This window comes from Ambystoma mexicanum, chromosome 7q (genome assembly GCF_040938575.1).
Source record: "Ambystoma mexicanum isolate Mex_15411 chromosome 7q, UKY_AmexF1_1, whole genome shotgun sequence".
Classification (NCBI taxonomy): Eukaryota; Metazoa; Chordata; class Amphibia; order Caudata; family Ambystomatidae; genus Ambystoma; species Ambystoma mexicanum.
The window spans coordinates 789110556-789130076 of NC_090941.1; the positions used below are offsets into that span (position 1 = coordinate 789110556).

The 19521-nt window shown below is 44.9% G+C and overlaps 1 protein-coding gene across 3 annotated transcripts in view; it reads right to left on the bottom strand.

Moving 5' to 3' along the window:
• Positions 1-19521, bottom strand: part of DYNC2H1 (dynein cytoplasmic 2 heavy chain 1) — a 3314293-nt gene that overhangs the window by 2335440 nt on the left and 959332 nt on the right. For all 3 annotated transcript variants that reach the window (XM_069639013.1, XM_069639012.1, XM_069639011.1), the window contains exons 23-24: positions 9055-9210; positions 8862-8976 (exon numbers count right to left, since the gene is read on the bottom strand). In XM_069639013.1, coding sequence (XP_069495114.1) covers positions 8862-8976; positions 9055-9210 — 271 coding nt within the window. The remainder of the gene's footprint in view (positions 1-8861; positions 8977-9054; positions 9211-19521) is intronic.

A 19521-nucleotide genomic window follows, 5' to 3' on the forward strand; every position in this document is an offset into this window, starting at 1 on the left:
TTAAAAATAAATGTCAATACAAAGTTCAGATCCTAAGCCGAGATTATGACAGTTACCAGTGGGAAAATATCCGTCAGTCCCTTGAGGAACTAAATAGCAATTGGTATTTAAAATAACAAAAACAGAGGGGGGTCTGGGAAACTCTCTACCAGCACGAACACAGCCCATTGACTTGTTCTTGGGTGGATGGACCCTGGGATAGTCTCAACCAAGTATTTAGCTCACTGTTCTTTTTAAAGAGAAGAGTTTCCCCGCATATCACGAGTATGGGGTTGCTGTTGGTACTCTTGTTCAGAGGAGAATTGCCTAGTACTTCGGTGCTGGACTGCCCCTGGGCAGGACAAAGACTGATATGCAGGGAAATGTCTTCTCTGTGAAAGGGACAGTGAGCTAAAGACTTGGTAGAGTCTCTCCCAGGGGTTACTCACCCAAGAACAGGTCATTAGGCTGTGTTTGTGCTGGTAGAGAGATTCCCAGACCCCCCCCCTCCCTGTTTTATTTAAAATAAGAGCCTTGTTCTGGCATGCATTTAAAGATGAATAAGGTCGCCAGATAGCCCTTGGCTGCAGTCACCTGTAGCCCATGATGGGCCAGGTGCAGCAGAAAAGAAAGCACTGTAGGTGTATCAGAAGCAAAAGGATCAATATCTTTAGCTCTACACCAGCTGTAGAACTAATTCCAACAACAGTGGTATAGTGCCTTTGTTGCTGGTCTTCTAGCAACACCTCCATAACCCCTTCTGGGAGGTCCCAATCTTTGCATCTTAACCTCTGAGAAACCAGGTGTGAAGGTTCAGAGTTCTGATTTTTGGGTGAAGAAGACAGCCTCCCTCTTGTGAGAACAGGTCTGCTCTCTGGGGAAGACGGATTGGAAGGCAGATGGACATGTCCAGATGTCCCCCTGGCCCAATCCCGGTACCACGTCCTCATGGCCCAATCCTGAGAAATCAGAATCATGGACTTCCAGAACTTCCTCAACCTCCCGATGACATGAGGAATGACGGGACTGGGGGGGGGTGGGGGTGTGAGGGGGCGTACAGGAGAGGAAAATCCCAGTCAACCACAAATGGGTCCACCCAGAGCTCCTCTCTGAGGAAATTCCCTGGAGCAGAACAGGTCGCATTTCTTGCAGATACTGGACGCGAACAGATCTACTGGAGGGGTTTCCCAAAGGGCAAAGATCCCTAGAAGGACTTCATGAGCTAACCCCCCCCCCCTCGTGGGAGAATGTGCTCTGCCTGGTCAAAGTGTCCCCTGTCATGTTCTCTTCTCCGGCTGGGTGAACAGCTGATAGAGATTCCGTTTTGCAGTGCCAAAAACCAGAGCTGCATTGCCTTCCTGCGCAATGGTAGGGGCCTAAACCTCCTCTTTTGTTGAGGCACTGCATGGCCACTGTATTGTCCATCATTATCAGGAGGTTCATCCTCTGTATGGATGGCAAAAAGGCCATCAGATTGCCCTCAAAAAAGGTTTATGTGTAGCTTGGATTCTGACGGGGACTAAAGACTGCTGATCATAAGATCATCCATGTGACCTCCCCATCATGTGAGGGAAGAATCTGTGACTACTGTCCTCTCCGGCCAGGTTTGCCAAAAAGGTTAGCCTATCATCACATTTTCTTTGCAGGCCCACCAAAGAAGATCCTGCGCAACCTTGCTCAGGACCTGAAGGTGGTCCATCATCCTCCCTGAGAATTGTGACCATTGAGATCTACAGGCACAGTGAAGGGAGCGCATCCTTAGGCAGGCTTCCGGGACCGAAAATGCAGGATGCCAAGAGGCCCAGCAACCTCAGAAAATCGAATGCTGCAAGATGGTGGCCATTTTGAAATCCTGTCACCATCCGCAAGATATGTTGAGCCCTCAACTCGGTAGACCAAGCCTTCCCCGAGGAAGGATCCAGTACTGCTCCAATTAATTGCAGCTTTTGAGATTGTGTCACCTGAGACTTCTTGAAGTTGAGGGAGAAGTCCAGTTTGTGGAGAGTGGCAGGTGCTGCTGAGATGTTCGAGAGCCAGTTCCGGAGAACGAGTTAGGTAGCAAAAGATATAGATACATCCCCTCCTTAGATTCACTGCCACCAACGCCATTAACTTGGTGAAGACCATCGGGCAGAAAAGGCAGTACCTGAAACTGAAAGTGAGAACTGACAATGGAAAACCTCAGGTACTTATGTGCTTGGGATGTATAGGCACATGAAAGTAAGCATCCTCAAGATCGAGCAACACCTTCCAATCCTGGAGTTGAAGGGCCTGGAGGATCTGCGAAAGAGTGACCATCTTGAATCTGTCCTTTCTGAATAACTTGTTCAAGCGTCTCAGGTTCAAGATGAGTCGCTATCCTCCATCTTTCTTGGGAACCAGTAAGTAGGTGGAGTACCAGCCCTGGTATTGCTCCGCCACAGGTACCCAATTCCACAGCACTTCGACGGAAAGAATCTCCTGCAGAAGGAGCGGGTCTGGTTCCCAAAAAGATTGCTAGCTCAGGGGACAATCTGGGGGCCTTTTTTAAAAATGGGAGACAATACCCCTGTGCCAGTGTCTGCAACGCCCAAGCATCCCAAGTAAAATTTTGCCATTCTCTGAGATGCCGTGTTAGCCTGCCTCCCACCGGAGACTTGTGAGTGAAGCACTCAAAGTGTTTTTGGAGCTGTGGCAGAAGGGTAATGAGGAAGTGACTGTCCGGGATGATCTTCCTCCACAGCCTCTTGTGCCACATGTAAACCTCCTTTGGCCTCTCTGGGCAGTCTATCATCTACCTCTCTGTCCAAATGAGGAGTAGAAATTAAATAAACGTTCTCTCCAACTATGGGAAGATGTTTGATGCTGTCAGGGCTGATGGATGGCTGCACCAAAGGATTTTGCAGCCGCCTTAGAAGCTTGCAGCTTTCTAAGACTTTCGTCAACCTCAGCCCCCAAGAGGTTTGACCCATTGAAGGGCATGTCCAAGAACCTCGATTGGAAATCAGGAGCAAATCCCAATTTGCGCAGTGATGCAAACCTTCTGGTAGCCCCACTTGTTACCATGGGGCAACCAACACAGTTGGAAGCATCCAGTCCTGATTGCAGAGATTGACATGCCGCGTCCTTACCGTCCTGAATGATGTTCATCAAGCAATCTCTCATTTCCCCCCTAGGAATATTCTCAGCTCCTTGGCAGACCACATCCCACAAGGTGTAGGTGTACTTGGCTACTGCGCAAGACGCATTACTGGCCTTAAGCACCATACTCTCAGCAGAGAAAAACTTTCCCCCCAGCGCATCATAGCTTTTATCGTCCCTATCTGGTGGGATGGTTGGTTACGCAGCTGCTTTGGATGTAGAAGTAACTGCTTGAACCACCAAGCCGTCAGGGTGCCTGTATTTTCTTACAAGTTCCTTATTGACAGCAGGAGTGGTATTCGACTTCTGCCAATTCTCCAAGATATTGTTCTTAAGTGCAGAGTGAAAAGGAAGTACAGGTTCTTTGGGGGGGGTCTTGCCCAGGGTATCTGTGAGATCATTGTTTACAATATCCTTTGCAGGACGTCCCCAACCCCAATATTAAGTGACCTTATTCATCACTGACATGTACAACGCACTGGGTTGAGCAGCCGTGTCTGGAGTGGCAAATTCCATTTCTGGAGAAGTGTCCAACCCGCTGGCTTCCTTTTGATAAGTAGCCAAGTCCTACATTCGAGACTACTCCTGAAATGATTTCCTCAGGGACATTGGGCTTGCCAAAACTTTCAAATCCAAAAAGGTGTAATGTCATCTTCTTCCTCCTCCTCAAAAATTGACCCAAAAGACTTTAAAGTATTTTTTAATAACGGTTTAAAACCAGTCGAAGGATAAGAGGATGAATCTGATGGTTTCGACATTGGAGGCCTCGATGTCCATCACTGTTGAAGAAGTGGATCCTTTGGCTTCAATGCTTCTCAAACAATCTACATCGTCAACACCACTCGAGTGGGCCCTTCAAGCTTTCAACCCGCCCTCTGGGGCGCGCACGTCAGGTCCTTAGACTCCTTGCTGGCTTTAGGAGGTGCAGTGGGCTCAGTAGCAGGAGTGGCCGCCTTCGAAAACACAGCCATCATTTTCAGACAGAACTCCTTCAAGTCTGCTGCTGAGTCAGACTTTTCAGGGAAACGTACCTTTCTCCTGTCGGGAGAAGAATCCGATGACGAAGAACAATGGCGTCTTTTCTAGGATTTTCTTCGAGAAGACGAAGATGAAGAGTGACGCAAATCGCTCCTTGACCTCGACTGCTTTGAATGCTTGGAGCATTTTTTAGATCTTTGAGGAGACTTACCTCACAAACTCCTGTCTTCGGAAGAGTTCCTCTTCGGAGAAGTAGAGGATGGGGATTTAGATACCAACAGGAATAAGGTGAGTTTGGACTTCCTCTCCTTAAAGTCTTTGCTAGTCATGGACTGACAAGGACCACAGCCGACGACCTTGTGCTCCTCAATGAGGCACCAGAGGCATATCCTGGGCAGATCGAATCACAGTCTCAGGAGGATAGCCCAGGGGCAACGTGCTCGCCTTGGAAGCAAGACGACGCGGAGCAACATAGGTTTGATCCCCGTGTCTGCACTTCGAAACCTCTGGGTATTAAGCGCGTTATAAATAACCAATAACAATTACTGTCCGCACACCTCTTGAAACCAGTCTTAGGAATAGACACACTCAAAGAAATCTGAACAACACAATCACTAAGGCGTACCGTTACGAAGCGTGCTGTGCATGCGGAAAAACAGAACTAAGGCCACAGGCGCAAAGCGTGCTATTTATACCAACGTCACATCCGAGAGTTGGAATGGAAGCCGCTGAGGGACATTGACTGGACGATGCACAGCACCCTTGGCTGTCGAAAAATAGCTTCTGAAGCTAGGATTGCCTGAACCCTTTCTTGAGATGAATATGCAATAGCTTGTTCCATGCCCGTGTCTAGTATTGCATGTGTCTAGAATTGCCCCCAGGAACTGTTTCAAGCATGGGCTTGATTTTGTCTTGTTTTAGTGCACTGCAGCATGAATAGAAATAAGGTCCACCGTGTTTTAGGTGTTTGCCAGGATGTTTGCCTATGTCTCCCCTGTTATGAGCCAGTCCTCTAGGTAAGGGAAGATGGTAATTTTCTGGTGGTGTAGGTATGCTGCCGCCACCACCTTTGCGAACACCCAATGTGCCGAATCTATACCAAAAGTTACTACCTGGTACTTGTAATGGCATGTTCCGATTCTGAATCGTAGAAATCTTCGGTGGGCAGGGACCATTGAAATATGAAAGTATGCATCTGTCATGTCTAAGGTGGTCATGAAACCCACTTTTTAGTTTAGGCTACTAACTGGTACGGAAAGCGCCATCTTTAAGCCAACACTATAGTAATGGAAATTAGAGCTGAAGAATGTAGATGGGAATGAGGGCTTAAGGGCTTTTGAATGCAGATGACATGAGGATGGATGCATAGCCTGCAGGTTGTTGTTTGGTTATGTTATGTTATTTGGCATTTATATAGCGCTCTATAGATCATTGGTATGACCTCCTGGCGCTGGTAGGTTGAACGCCCTCGGGGACCATAGTCCAGGTCAGTTGAGAGAGTAGGGTGTCGTAGGGTGGTTGGGTGCACCAGTTATGTGTGCAGCTGATGCAATTGCCTGATGCTAGCTGCATCCTAGCATTAGGTGTGGTGGTATTGATTTTGGTTGAATGTGTACTGTCTGGCGGGTGGACACCAAGACTGGGTTCTGGCTGCATTAGGCCTGTAAGACGCTTATGTGGGCAGCTAGGCAGGTTTGTCATGGGATATAGCTACGTTTTATTAGAATGTTGAGGTGTTCATGGGGTAATGTTCGTATGTGAGCAGCTAGGCCGAATTGATCAAGGGGTGTAGCTAATTGTGTGATGGTGTAGAGTACAGAGTAAGCATAGTGATATGGGAGGTGAGTGTTTTCGTAGAGTTATGATCTAAGGAGATCGATATTCCACATTTCAGGCAGGCGGTTGCTTAATAGCGAATTAATAAGCATATTCAGTGATGACATTGTTCGGGATCTCATGGAGTATTAGACATCGGGTTGCTAGGGTTCAATCGATTCAGATGGTTGTGGTTGGTATTATGGAAAGAGCCACGTTTTTAGAGCTTTGCGGAACGTCATATAGTCTTGGGTGTTATGTTATGTTATTGTTATTTGACATTTATAACGCTCTATATATCATTGGTATGACCTCAAAGCACTGGCAGGTTGAACACCCTCAGGGATCGAAGTCAAGGTCAGTTGAGAGAAGAGGTGTCATAGGGTGCTTGGGTGGTCCGGTTTTTGAAATATTTTTAGTATTGCAGTTCTAAATGTTTCCCATTCGGCAGTTGTTGAGCTTTTTTCGTGGGACAAGATGCCCTCTCAGGGGAGGTGTCTGACGACGAAGTTGAAAAAGGCGATCTTTGGTGCCTCTTTTTCGACTTTGACGACTGAGTGGTGGGAGGCACTCCTCGATCTTGATCCTTTAACCTTCTTCCTTCGAGGAGAGTCGCCTTTCTGGTCATTGACTGGCACTTGTGCAAGCCTCTGTCAAGTGTGTTAGGGAGAATTCTCAGAAATGTGCCAATTCCCTCTACCTTAGAGACCCCCATCAACTTTGTTGGATTTTGAGGACTTGATTTTTTTTACCTGGAGAGAGTGAGACCCTTTTTCCCACTCGCTCATGTATTTTAATGTGATTTTGTACACTGCGTTTCTTTCTGTTATGGAGTCTGACAAACTCCATAGGCATCATTGTTTACATTGTGTCACACAGCACCTTCAGTGCAGTGACACAGGGAAGTCTTTCAGATTTTCCCAAGTTTTACATACCTTCTCTGGGATAAACTACTGTTTCCCAGAGCAGTAAAGTGAAATTTACTTTACTTACATTTGCAACTTTCTATACCAGGCACATACTATCTTACAATAGGGTGCTGGAGGGGTTACCTAGTATCCCCTTTGGCTAGTTTCTCATGTAACATTTTTATGTTACCCTTTCCTCACTGAATGGCTGGTTGCAGTCATTTACTTTTTACTACCATTATGGGATTTTACCGCGGGCTGCCTTCGCAGCCACGGTAAAGCATCCATGGGTGCCATTTTTGTCAAAATGGCCCTGGTCTTCTTTTTTCGCCATTTCTTTGTGGAAAGGTCCTTCTTGAGATTTACTCTGCGCGCCAAACCAGGTTTGGTCCCTTTGATCGTTTTGTCTTTGGCAGGATTCACAAGTGAAACCAGCCTCTGGCTCCAGTGTGTCTGGTGGGGGCAGGAAGTGAGGGAGGTGCCCGAAACTCCCTGTGCTTGGTCTCCTAGGAGACCCAAATGTACTCTGTGGTGATTGGCCAGCTGACTGTCCGGCAAGGACAGCCACCCTGCTAGGTGACTAACAGCTAGGCTGGAATGAATGGGAGCAAGCTGCATAAAAGGCAAGGCTTTTTGGCTTGGAAGGCAGAGTCGACCACTGGACGAAGGAATCCGAAGAAGAACTTAAAGAGGACACCTGCTGCAACTCCTGGACCATTGGTTTGCCCCGTGAAGCCCTGCTGTTCTGCTGAAACTCCAAATTCGTATTGATAGAGAAGCTCCTGCAAGGACGACTTCTCCCTTTGAGTTAGTGGGACCAATCAACTCCAAAGTAAGCCACCTGGACATCCTCTCGAAGCTGGTTGAATTTTCAGAGTTCCTTCAGGAAACCGAATAGCCAAGGAGAGGAACATCCGACTGATAAATAATTGTTTATTCAAGAAACCTTGTGTGTAGGAGTTTATTTGGATACTTGACATAGCCCATAAAACCCATGTCCAGGCGTTGCTACCAGGGCTAAATGCAGAGAAGGCATTCAACCATATTGAAGGGCCTTTCCTGAGGGAAGTCCTCACCAGGTTAGGTCCGGGCATGATTTCATCACAGTTGCCTTCGCTTTATATTCCTGGCCGGTGACTAGGGTAGCCGCTAATGGGTTATTGTCCTCAGGCTTCACACTCTCTAGGGGGACGAGACAGGGGTGCCCCCTCTCGCCATTGCTCTGTGTTAGCGGTGGAAACCCTAGCAGTGCAGATCGGGGAGGATGTGGGGGTTATGGGTATGCCCTATGGGGCGACTGGGTAGAGAGCATGAAATAGCCCTCTTTGCAGATGACATTATCTCTTCCTTATAAGATCCTGGCGCCTCTGTACCTCTCCTGCTAAGGATCTTGGAGGGCTTTCAGAGGCCTCAGGTTTAAAGTTAATCTAGACAAAAGCAAGGACTTAATATAAACTGCAGCCAGGATGCCATAAAGCGTACAGAGGTCGACCCTGTTCCGTTGGACAAAGGAGTCACAAAAATATCTTGGGGTTTACATCACGCCGCAGTGCAAGGGTCGGTATCAGGCTAACTACCTGAAGCTGTTTTCGGCTATCAGAGCAGATTTGCAGACGTAACCGCCGAGTATGATGTGGTTTGGAAGGATTGCCTCAATTAAGATCAATATTCTGCTGAGGCTTCTACATCTCTTTCAGACGCTACCAGTGATGGTCCTTCCCCGGGCCATGAGGAAAGCGAAGCAAGATCTTGAGTCCTTTGTTTGGCAAGCAGGGAGGGCGAGGATTACCAGAGTGACCCTTTACAGACCAAGGAACAGGGGTGGGCTTGCGCTTCCAAATCTGAAGCTTTACTACAAGGCCGCGCAGATGAGAGGGTTACGTCACTTCAACAAACAACTATACTGCTGGACACTGCATCATACCGAAAGGTCTACTTAAGAACTGATTTTTGGAACATTCAACTATAGCTGAGCACCCTGGCTTTAACAGCATTCTAAGTGGCCTGAAGACACCAGGGCTGCACACAGTAAAACAAAATGGGCTAATTTGATGAACTCACTTTGTATTTGTCAACCTCTTTCTGCAGCTTCACAGACATAGTAGTATGCTCTTCTATTTTTCTCAGTTTTTCATGCCATGTCATCAGGAACTCCTCGAAAATATAAGCCTTTGATCTGTGGAAATGTAATCTCATATTAAAAAGCATACATAACAAACAAATCAAAGCATACGTTCATAATCAAAGACCAGACCTGAAAGTGATCCAGTCTTCCTTCGCTTTTTCCTGAAAACCGTGATAGAACTCTTCATAAAGTGACCAGATCTGAGTGCAGCTCTCAATATCTCTGCGTATGTCTTCTGCCAGGGAGAAATCAGGAACTTCCAATTCGAAATGAAGACAGTCATCACTAAATGAGAAATTATAAATTGTAACAGTTACATTTTTTTAAAGAAAGATTACTATATTACATCTCTCATTTTATCAAAAAAGGACTAAACTCAAAGAAACAAAAACAGGACACTTGGAATGAATGAGGGCTACATGGCGTTCTTTTGTTTTTGTTTCATACTGTAAGGGTGCAGAAGGAGGCGACTGACACAGGTGGCATGCTTTTAGGCATAAACCTTTACTTGGGCAAAAATAAAGAGGAAACCTATTTCTCCCAAACTCTAAGAGGGGTTCCCCTGCCTCTACAAAGGAACTAAGGAAAAGGACAGAATGTCCAAGTAAACAAAAAGTCCACTGTTGTGTCAAAATGCATACTTCTGTCCCTCACACTTGTAACTAATGTAAAAGAGGTAGTGGATCTTCCTGGTGCAGAGGAATGACTCCCTTCTTCTGGACAATGAGCCACAGTTTCAATCGTAGGTGGGAACTTGGCCTGAGAGAATGACTTCCTTCCCCAGGTCTCAGTTCCTTTACCAGGAAAGGAAAGTTCCAGCCTGTGACGCCGTACCGTTCTCAGTTCCAATTCAACAGACAATGTTCCAACTCAAACATCATTCCTTTTTGTCCATTAGCAACCTGGTGGGTGGAGCAAGCCAATCAGGTGGCTAGGAATGCGGCCTTGCACCGCCAGTGAAAGCCGCGTTCCAACACACCTGGCAGTCGGCTCCCCCTGACGCGCTCTTCTCCCTCACCCCGGTCCCCTTATTTTTCTTTTTTTTATTATGCTCCCCTGCAGTTACCTCCTTTCGGCTGCAGTGGCACTCGCTGCTGCAGCCGCACCTGCCCCTCTGCACCCGATAGCCTCAATGGAAAAGGAAGAGGGGCTCTGTACAGTGCCCTGCCTTTCCTTTCCATAACTGCCATCTTAAGACAGTATTTTTAGTCCCGTTCAATGACGAAAATACTTTTTTTTTTTTTAGCACCCCAGGTTACCGTTTTGGTGCTAATGGCCACCCAATCCAGCGTGCCAGATTGGGTGTTAACGCCACATTAGTACCCAGCGAGGATCAATGAACTTGTAGCAACTGAGCTAATGCCCCGGCCGACAAGGACTTTCCTGACTCGGGATGTGGCACTCATCAATCACAGTTCCTTTCTCATTCTCCCGTCAGGCCGCCATGGAAAGGGAGAAGGGACTACATGTAGTCCCTATTCCCTGTTCCAAGGGCGGCCATCTTCTTTGTTTACTGCGGCCGCCACATAAAGGGAGAAGAGACTGTTTCCCAATCTGCAGCGGGAATTTTTTTCTGGTTGTGAAACGTCTCGCAACTGAAAATAACACTATCAGTACCCGGTTGTATTGGACTGGGGTATTAATACCAAAAAGCCCCTCGCTGAGGGGTGGGGGGCATTATGGTGTCAGGTAATATCCTGGAGCCTTCGTTAAGACCCAAGCACGTGCTCCAGGGGCATAACCTGCTCCAGTAATGCCCCCCTGGCTCGCGGCTTATTGGCTTATAGTTTGCTTCACTATTGGGGTCCTGGAGAATGCCTCCCATCTCCAGGTATTTTGTTCTCAATGTTCTCAGAGTGCCAGGGGAATGGCTCCCTTCCCCGGGCCGCCTTCTTTTTGGCTTCACGATATACACTACCAAGGATTAGGGCTGCCCACCACTGATTTTTCTTGGTTTCACAAAGCACAACAATAGAAGGTATTGCTTCCTTCTCCTGATGTCTCTTGGCTTTATGGTTCACAAAAGTGGGGGGCATGAATCCCCCTCTCCCAAAAAAAGGCCTTGTCGGACTTTAGTATGCAGTTCACACTCCGAGCAAAATGCCTCCCTTCCCCTGGCTTCTTTGCACCCTTTGCTTTCACAGTTTAATATTACCAGGAGGAAATGCCTCCCTTCCCCTGGCTTGGTTTGCCCTTCAAAAGGTTCACAGTTCACATGATCTTCCAATCTTATGGATGCAGGTCCCAGGCCCGTGTGTTTCTCTTGTCTTTTTGCGGTAGCCCTGCTTCACTATCCTTCCAGGTACTGTGACTATGAAGATGACTTGGGTTGCTCTTCATAAAAGGGTACAGGCCCCAGACCCGTGGGATTTTCCCCTTTCGGTGCTGCAGACCTGGTTCACTATCCTGCCAGGTACTGTGACTATGAAGATAACTTGGGTTGCTCTTCATAAAAGGGTACAGGTCCCAGACCCGTGGGATCTTCCCCTTTTGGTGCTGCAGACCTGGTTCACTATCCTGCCAGGTTCTGTGACTATAAAGATGACTTAGGTTACTCTTCATAAAAGGGTGTGGGTCCCTGACCCCTGTTCGGACACTTGTCAGCGCTTTTCTGAAGGCCCATCAACAGTCCCGGCAAACCAGGTACCTGAAAGGGGCTTGCAAGTATTCTTCGGTCGTTGTGGGCTCTTCTCGTTGTCCTTTCAGGCCTCTTGCGGCCCCTGCTGATTTCCTGTGTGCTGCACACACGAAATGGAAACACCCTCTCCACTTAAAACAAATATTTCAGTAGACAACCAATTTTTAACAAGAGGCCATTTTTACCAAATTATTTCATTATGTTTTATTCTAAGTTGCTTATACATTTTTTAAATTCATTTGTAGAACACATAATACATCCATACTTTTATCACTAGTAACAACAAATACTAAAGTGCAAATGCAATATCCTATCAACCAATCATCCCATATAAAATATTCCTGCTACATGCATTCATACAAAATTCTTTTAATACTAAAATTACAAGAGAGGGTCTATATATCCACCTCAAGTGCAAAAGTACAGTAAGAAGCAACCGCCATTGCACTGTTCCTTAATCAATGGCCTACATCACATATAAATGAGATACAGTTTAGGCTTTTCACTTTAAAACTGCTGTCAGTCAATGTGAATCAATACAGTATTTCTGTGTTGTCGACTCAAGTTTTGGCTTTATGGTCTTCCTGAATTACATAGACCAGCCATCAACAGGACAAAAACATAGTTGATCGACAGGGGGGGCATCCCAATCTTAAGAAAAGAAAAATGAAAGAACATTTTTGTAGTAACCTATACTACATTCTAGTGCCAATTTCATTTTAATAAAAAAAAGATCTTTCATTTGTTTAAAAGTCTACTCTGGGATTTTAACCATTTTCACCCAAACACCATATATCCCAACCATTGAACACTCAAATCTCGACCGTACACCCTTTTTAGAACTGTATGGCCAAGTCAATGCTACCAAACCATTCCGAAGTCACACAAGTTACTTTACAAAGCTCTGTCGTAACGTCTCGTGGCTACTAGGGCGCTGCATAGAGGCATTGCATCCCTTTTACAAGCATCCACTATTACATCTTAAGCCTGTCCACAGTGTTTTTATACTGATAGTCTTTTTTCTTTACTTTCGTTGTTTCTAAATTCCACTCAAGTCAAGAGTTGCTTAAACTGTTCTGGATGCCGTAAAAGATCATTGCTACATCAACGTTCATAACATCAAAGGTAACACGAATCTGAAAATCAAAACGAAAACGGCATTTTAAGGGGGGCTGAATTACACTGTCAATCCGAAGACTGTGTAAAGAGACTTCAAAGACCGGGTTATATCACAGGTCACCTAGATCTTAAATAGTAAACACTGCTTTGCTAGAGGTATTTTGCTCATTGTTTTAAAGCCTTACTCACTCGTTTTCTGCTACTGGCGCCACTCGTTTGCTTTCAGGTTCCAGAGCTACAGTCTCGCATTAATGTCGCCTATTGAAGGTGAACTAGCCCACAAGTGTTGTTTCTGCGTGTGGACTCCTTGGAGGACATATTGGAAATTATGTTTTACCAGCTTGCCTTCAAAACACTTTCCATGTTTGTACTGGGAATATAAATTGAAAAGTAATCTTCGCCATGCGCACTATTTTCCCATACGGTTAAAATGGAAATCCCCGAAAAATATAATTCGCATTTGGTGCCAACGTTATACAGACCCAATTACTGACAGGAGGAGTAAAAGAAAACATTGTCCAACAACCAAATGTGTTGTCCGAAATATGCATTACATGTTTCTCCAACTAATCCACCTTTAGACCCACATGTTTAAGCTAGCAGAACCAGCCACTGTAGTTCGTCATTCAGGCCCTTCACATGTGTACGTAAGCAGTGAATCCATCGCTGTTCCAGTTCAAGTAATCTGTTGGACATCAAATAGTTGCCAGCATCAAGTTTTAGTTGGTCAATTATTAACTACCGTATATCGTTTTTGTTGTGGTTAGCTGGGATATAATGTTGCACCAGTGGCACCGTCATGTTCCTTGTATGAATACGTGATCGATGCTCATTAATCCTGGTCACCACTTTTCTTGTCGTCATTCCAATATACCATAAATCACAGGGGAACTTAATAGTGTATATGACATTGGTGGATTAGCTGTTCGTAAACTGCTGCAGCTGCCAAGACAGAGTTTCATAAATGAAAATATTTGTTTTTATGGTATATTGGCAAATACCACACATGCCACATGGATAGTGGCCCATGACTGGCACACGTTCTTGTGTCCAAGCTACACACAGAGTGTTTGTGCAACATTACATGCAGGAATTTGAACTCGAGTGCACTAGTCTATCGTGCATTTTCTTACCATTCTTAAGTGCAAATAGAGGGGGACCTGCTGTACATCCTGTACTGGTAACCAGGTTCCAATGTTGTCTGATTAATTTCTTCAACTGCGCCGTGTGTTTTAAAAAAGGAGTAACGCAGACAATTCGGGCTGACTCTGGCTTTTTTTCTCGAGGGTTCAGAAGATGTTCTCTATCGGTATACCGTGCCCTCTTAGCTGATCTTTTTATCAGTTTACGAGGATAGCCCCGTCTGATAGTTTAGCTCCTAGAGTTGATGCATGCTGTTCAAAATCACTATTCAAAGTGCAGTTCCACCGCATTCTCAAAAACTGCCCATAGGGTAGATTGCCCCTCAAATAATCTTGGGTGCTGGCTGGAATATAGTAATACAGTATTCTAATCTGTTGTTTTGCAATGTAAGGTGGTGTATAATCATCCATTTTTATGGCAAATAAGTAAATCTAAGAATGGCAGTGACACATGGTCGCAATGGCATGTAAATACCACATTGCTGTTACATTTATTTAACCAAGAAATAAACTCATCTAATGTTGCTCTACTGTCCTGCCAAACAAAGAATACATCATCGATATATCTTTTCCAGGGTTGGACTTGATTGCCGAAGGGGTTATTGTTCTAAATAAAGAGATCTTCAAAAAGAGCCATATAAATATTAGCAAGACTCAGGGCAAAGGCTGAACCCATGGCAGTACCATGCTTTTGCATATAGAGTTTGTTTAAAAATTGAAAAAGGTTTTTGTATAGAGCTATCTGGAGCAAACTCAAAACAAACCCTGTTGGTATAGCATGTGGCATGGGTGAATTGTTTTGTTTCAGTGTTAGGGTGTCCAGAGCCTCATTTTGAGGGATGTTTGTAATACATCGCTGTTCGGTCGAGGGACACCAAGAGGTTGCTCTCATCGTCAAATGGTAGATCTTCAAACAGGTAAACGGCTGCCATGGTGGCCTTCAGAAAGGACAGTGTATTTTCAGCCAATTCATGTATGACCTTTTCTATATATTTGCCACAAGGTTCCAATACAGACCCACACAAAGAAATGATTGGTCTACCTGGTGAATGATCCCGACTTTTATGGATCTTTGGCAAAGCATATAGCGTAGGCAGCATCTTTGCTTAGATTATGCTGGGAGCCCGACCAGAGTTGGCTTGAAAGCACTGCCGGTAGGGCCCGCAAAATCATGTTTTCAAATGTAACTATTTCTGTGGGGGTATCACCATCCCCTGGCGTAAAGGTCGACTTTGGTCTAAAGCCCGTAAATTATGTATTGGTGGTGTTTGTGTGCTGTGGCGAATCTGCCGCATTTGGTTCTTCGTGGACTGCGCATTGCCTGTCAACCAGGTGTTCCAACTGCTTCTCGTACCTGGGAGCCTGCTTCTCCACAGCTCTGGTCGGTGTCTCCAGGGCAGAAAAAAGATAGGGACAGCTTTGCCTACTGGGCAGCGTCCGCAGCAATGTTCTTCGCTGTTCTCAGCTTTGGTCTGCTTCCCTTCTCACTGTTCCTCCAGGGAGGGTTTCTCTCTCCTTCATAGTTTCCCTCTTCAGTTTTGAATGGGTTCCAAAGGTTTTCGGGAAACACCAGACGGTCCATTCAAGTTCTCATAAGTGCTCATAAGTGCTCTTTATGCTTCTGCACTTCTTCATCCCAGTACTGATGTTGAGGTCTTTCAATGAGTCAATACGTCTCTACCTCGTTTCAGTACTTAAGGTATACATGTCCCTTGAGGAGTTCAAACTCTTCCTCGTACCAGTACTTCCTATATTGATGGTATGGCAAAAACATATAGGAACACTAGGGAACGTGTTGGTGGGAGGGGTGTAGGAATGTGTGTTAGGATTAGGTGGGCTATATGGATCCCATGTTCTCCCCAGGTCGTCACTAACCCCAGATCCACCCTCAGGAGGACTATCGGGTAGTGGCCTCACCTCCCTGGCCTCATGGGAAAGGGCTGGCCCTAGGGGAGAAGGGATGACATCCGAGGATTTGTCACAATACACTGAGATTAAAACTTACCAAACTAGAAGCACTGTAAATAAATATTCATCAAAAAATGAAGCTAGAGTTAATAACAATACATTATTTCCATACAATCAGATAAAGCAGCCTCGATTCATAGATTTAGCTAAAAAAAACATTATGTTAATAATTGGTAAAAAGCTCAAATACCACAACTCCCTACAGAGCGATACTGGTGAAGCCCTGATGGGAGATGCAGGCGTTTCACAGACATTTGCAGGATACTACAAGTCCCTTTAAGGGGTCTTGCCCAGCTGACAAGAGGATGGTGATTAGGGGGGATGGGGCCCAGTGGTTCTCCCACAACTATCTTAGTAACAGAGGAAAAGGCTGGATGTGAATATGTCAGAGGAGGAGATTGTCCCGGCACTCGCCCAACTGCAGGCTGGGAAGGCCCGGGCCTGAATGGCTTCCCAGAAGTCTGGAAAAAACTAGGATGTGTAGTTGTTGGGCCTCTACATCACTTATATTTGGAGAATAGGAGGGAGGGTACACTTCCGGACGACTTACGGAAGGCCCGAATAGTTGTCATTCCCAAGCAGGGCAAGCTGCCGGATTGTTATTCCTCATATAGGCCAATTTCATTAATTAATGGAAAAGCCAGAATTTTAGCCAAGGTCCTTGCGAACCGTCTCATACAGGTAAATAGGGAGCCTGGCGCATCTGGACCAATGGGGGTTCATGCCATCTAAATCTACCCGCATGAACCTACGAAGGGTGCAAATGGAGCTGGGCCAAGCCCACAAGCTACCGGGACTGCTAGCCATACTGGCAGTGGATTTTTGAGAAAGGTTTTGACTGGGACTCGTTGTGGGGAACTATGGAAAGCATGGGATTTGGGGAGAACTTTATGGGCTGGGTGCGCCTCTTGTATAAATCACTGGTTGAAGAGGTACAGGTTAATGGTTTCTGCTCAAGGGTTTTTCCCCTATGGCGTGGAAAACGGCAGGGTTGTCCGCTCCCGCCCTGCCATTTACTCTGGCGGTGCAACCGCTGGCTACTAGGCTCCGAACAAGCATGGACTGGGTGGGCTTCTAATGGCCTTGGGGAGGTGAGTAAAGGATCTTCTGGTATATATGGGTGACCCGTCAGTATCCTTTCCGGCAGTGACAAAGCTATTACATGAATATCAAGATGTCAGTGGCCTCAGAGTAAACTGGGAGAAGTCGGTCCTCTTCCCCAAACAGGGTGGGGCTGCGGCGCTCCCACAGGATTGCCCATACCAAATCTCCATGTCAGGCTTCCGATACTAGGGGATTCAGCTAGGGGACCAGCGCTCACGGTTTCTGGACCTCCAACTTACACCCGATAGTGGAAAGGTTTAAGTCTGATGTGGCGGCACACTGGCAGTCCCTCCCCTTGAGCTTGATGGGTAGGGCCACCCTATTCAAGATGATATCCCTTCCCATGGTTCTTTACATGCTCCAGAATGCTCCACTCCATGCATCTAGATGGGTATTTGAGGGAATAGACTGGGTTTTTTTATTTTTATTTAATTTGATTGGTTGAGAAAATCAACCTTTCAAATTTACAAAAGATAAACATTTCAGCTCAATTCAGTACTAGTATATAAAATACAAGTCAGTTTACACAAAATACAAGCATCAAAATCAACAGTCAAAACAGTTAAAAAGTATGACCTAATTGTGTTTTATAATTTAGCAAGATGTTTGAGGAAAAATCGCGTCCAAAAAATGGACAATTGTGATTTTTATGGCTAGACTAGGTGAGGAAAATAATCGAGGCCAGATGTCAATTACAGGAAAGTTATTCAAATCATCAAAGAATTTACCAAAAAGAAGTGTTCGTAAGGGAATGAGGTAGGAGCAGTGGACAAAACAGTGCTCTAAGGTTTCTCTTTGGTTTAATATCCTGCAGAAGCGGCAAATATTTTCTTCTTGTGTAATCAATTTCCTTCTAGCTAGAACATCTAAAGTTGGCCATAGATTTAAACGAAAACGAAGTAGTTTATTACGGAAGGTGGATGATGGAAATTTTAGTAGATAATCCGCAGTGCTCCTATAGGGCTTGTGGCCAAATGTTCTGCGATCAAAGTCCTTATATCGCAAACAATTAGATTGATTGCTGCACCAATCATTTTGCAGAATTTTGATTTTGGCGCGATTTTGGTGAAATAACAATGTGTCAAGATCTACTGATGCGTCCGCCAAAGCGTCTAAAGTAAAATTACACCAGCTCTTGGTAAAAGCAGATTGTTGAGACAATAAATGAGACGCCACTTTGCCAAGGATATCTGGCTGAGTAAAGGATAGCAAGCATTTTCGCAAGAAGGCACAGCATTTCCAAATAACATATGAAAACATCGATACAGACCCCAACTCAAACCGAATTAGAGGGAGAGGGGTACTGTTCGGAAGATGTAATACTTGTTTCCAAAAACAGGCCTCTAAGTTGTTCCATAATGATACATTTTTCATAGGTAAAGATTCTGCTGCATAAGTAAGCATTGGAATAACTTTTTGCTGATAAAAAATGAGAACAGGTTTTATTGAAAATTTGCCAAACTTACCCAACAGGATTTTAGCTTGTGAAATTAAGGAACGAAGTTTACCACGTAGATTTAGTTTGTGGTCAAGACTGGTGACAGATGTTGAAATTAATAGGCCCAGATATTTATATTGTGCAACATTGTCTAACACTACGTTGTCTATACTCCAACTAAAAGGTTTAATCTTCACAGTCTGGTATGCTTTAAAGATAAGTGTTTGAGTTTTAGTTGTGTTAATCACGAGTTGATTATACTTTACATAGATATCTAGACCATTTAATAATTTTTGTAAACCTATTGCAGTTTTTGAAATAAGAACAAGATCGTCAGCATAAAGTAAATATGCAATTTTATGAGTGCCCAAAGAGGGAGCTTCGCTCTGGATGTTATTCAGGGTTATTCCAAGATCGTAGATAAATAAATTGAATATTATTGAAGCTAGAATACAGCCCTGTTTGAGGCCTCTATGAGTGTAAAATTTTGACGTGAGGGCACCCGCCATGGTCAATCTAACTTGCATTGATGTATTAGTATGAAGCAAAACAATTAAAGAAATTAAGGATGATGGACACTGATATTCGACTAATTTGTTGTACAAAAGCAGACGATCTATTGAGTCAAAAGCGACTCTGAAGTCCACAAAAGCTAAATACAAATTTTGTTTCCTAGCGGCATAGTCAGCCTGGAGCATGTGTAAGGATATAATGATGGGTATAGGGGCTATGCCAGCAACGAAACCTGCTTGATTGGGGTAGTTAAGATGGATTTTAGATGTCCATTTTCTCAACTCTCTGAGAATAATACGACAAAAAATGTTTGCTGGCGCGTCCAATAGCGCAATTGGCCTGTAGCTCGATGGATCTTTCCTATCGCCTTTTTTATAAATAGGCACAATAATCGAATCAGTCCATGTAGGTGGTAAGGTTTGAGTTTTAATAACCGTAGTGAAAATACTGAACAAAATTTTTGACCAAATTGCGGGATGAGCTTTAAACATTTTGTTGGATAGACCATCCGGGCCACATGCTCCAGACTTACTAGCGTTATTAATGAATAATCGAATATCTTCTAAGTCAAAGTCTAAATGGAAGTTGTGTGGGCGGTTAACTGTTTCTAAGGCGAATCTCCCATCATGGATTTTATAGAGGTTGGTGAAATGGGTTATCCATTTGTGTTCAGA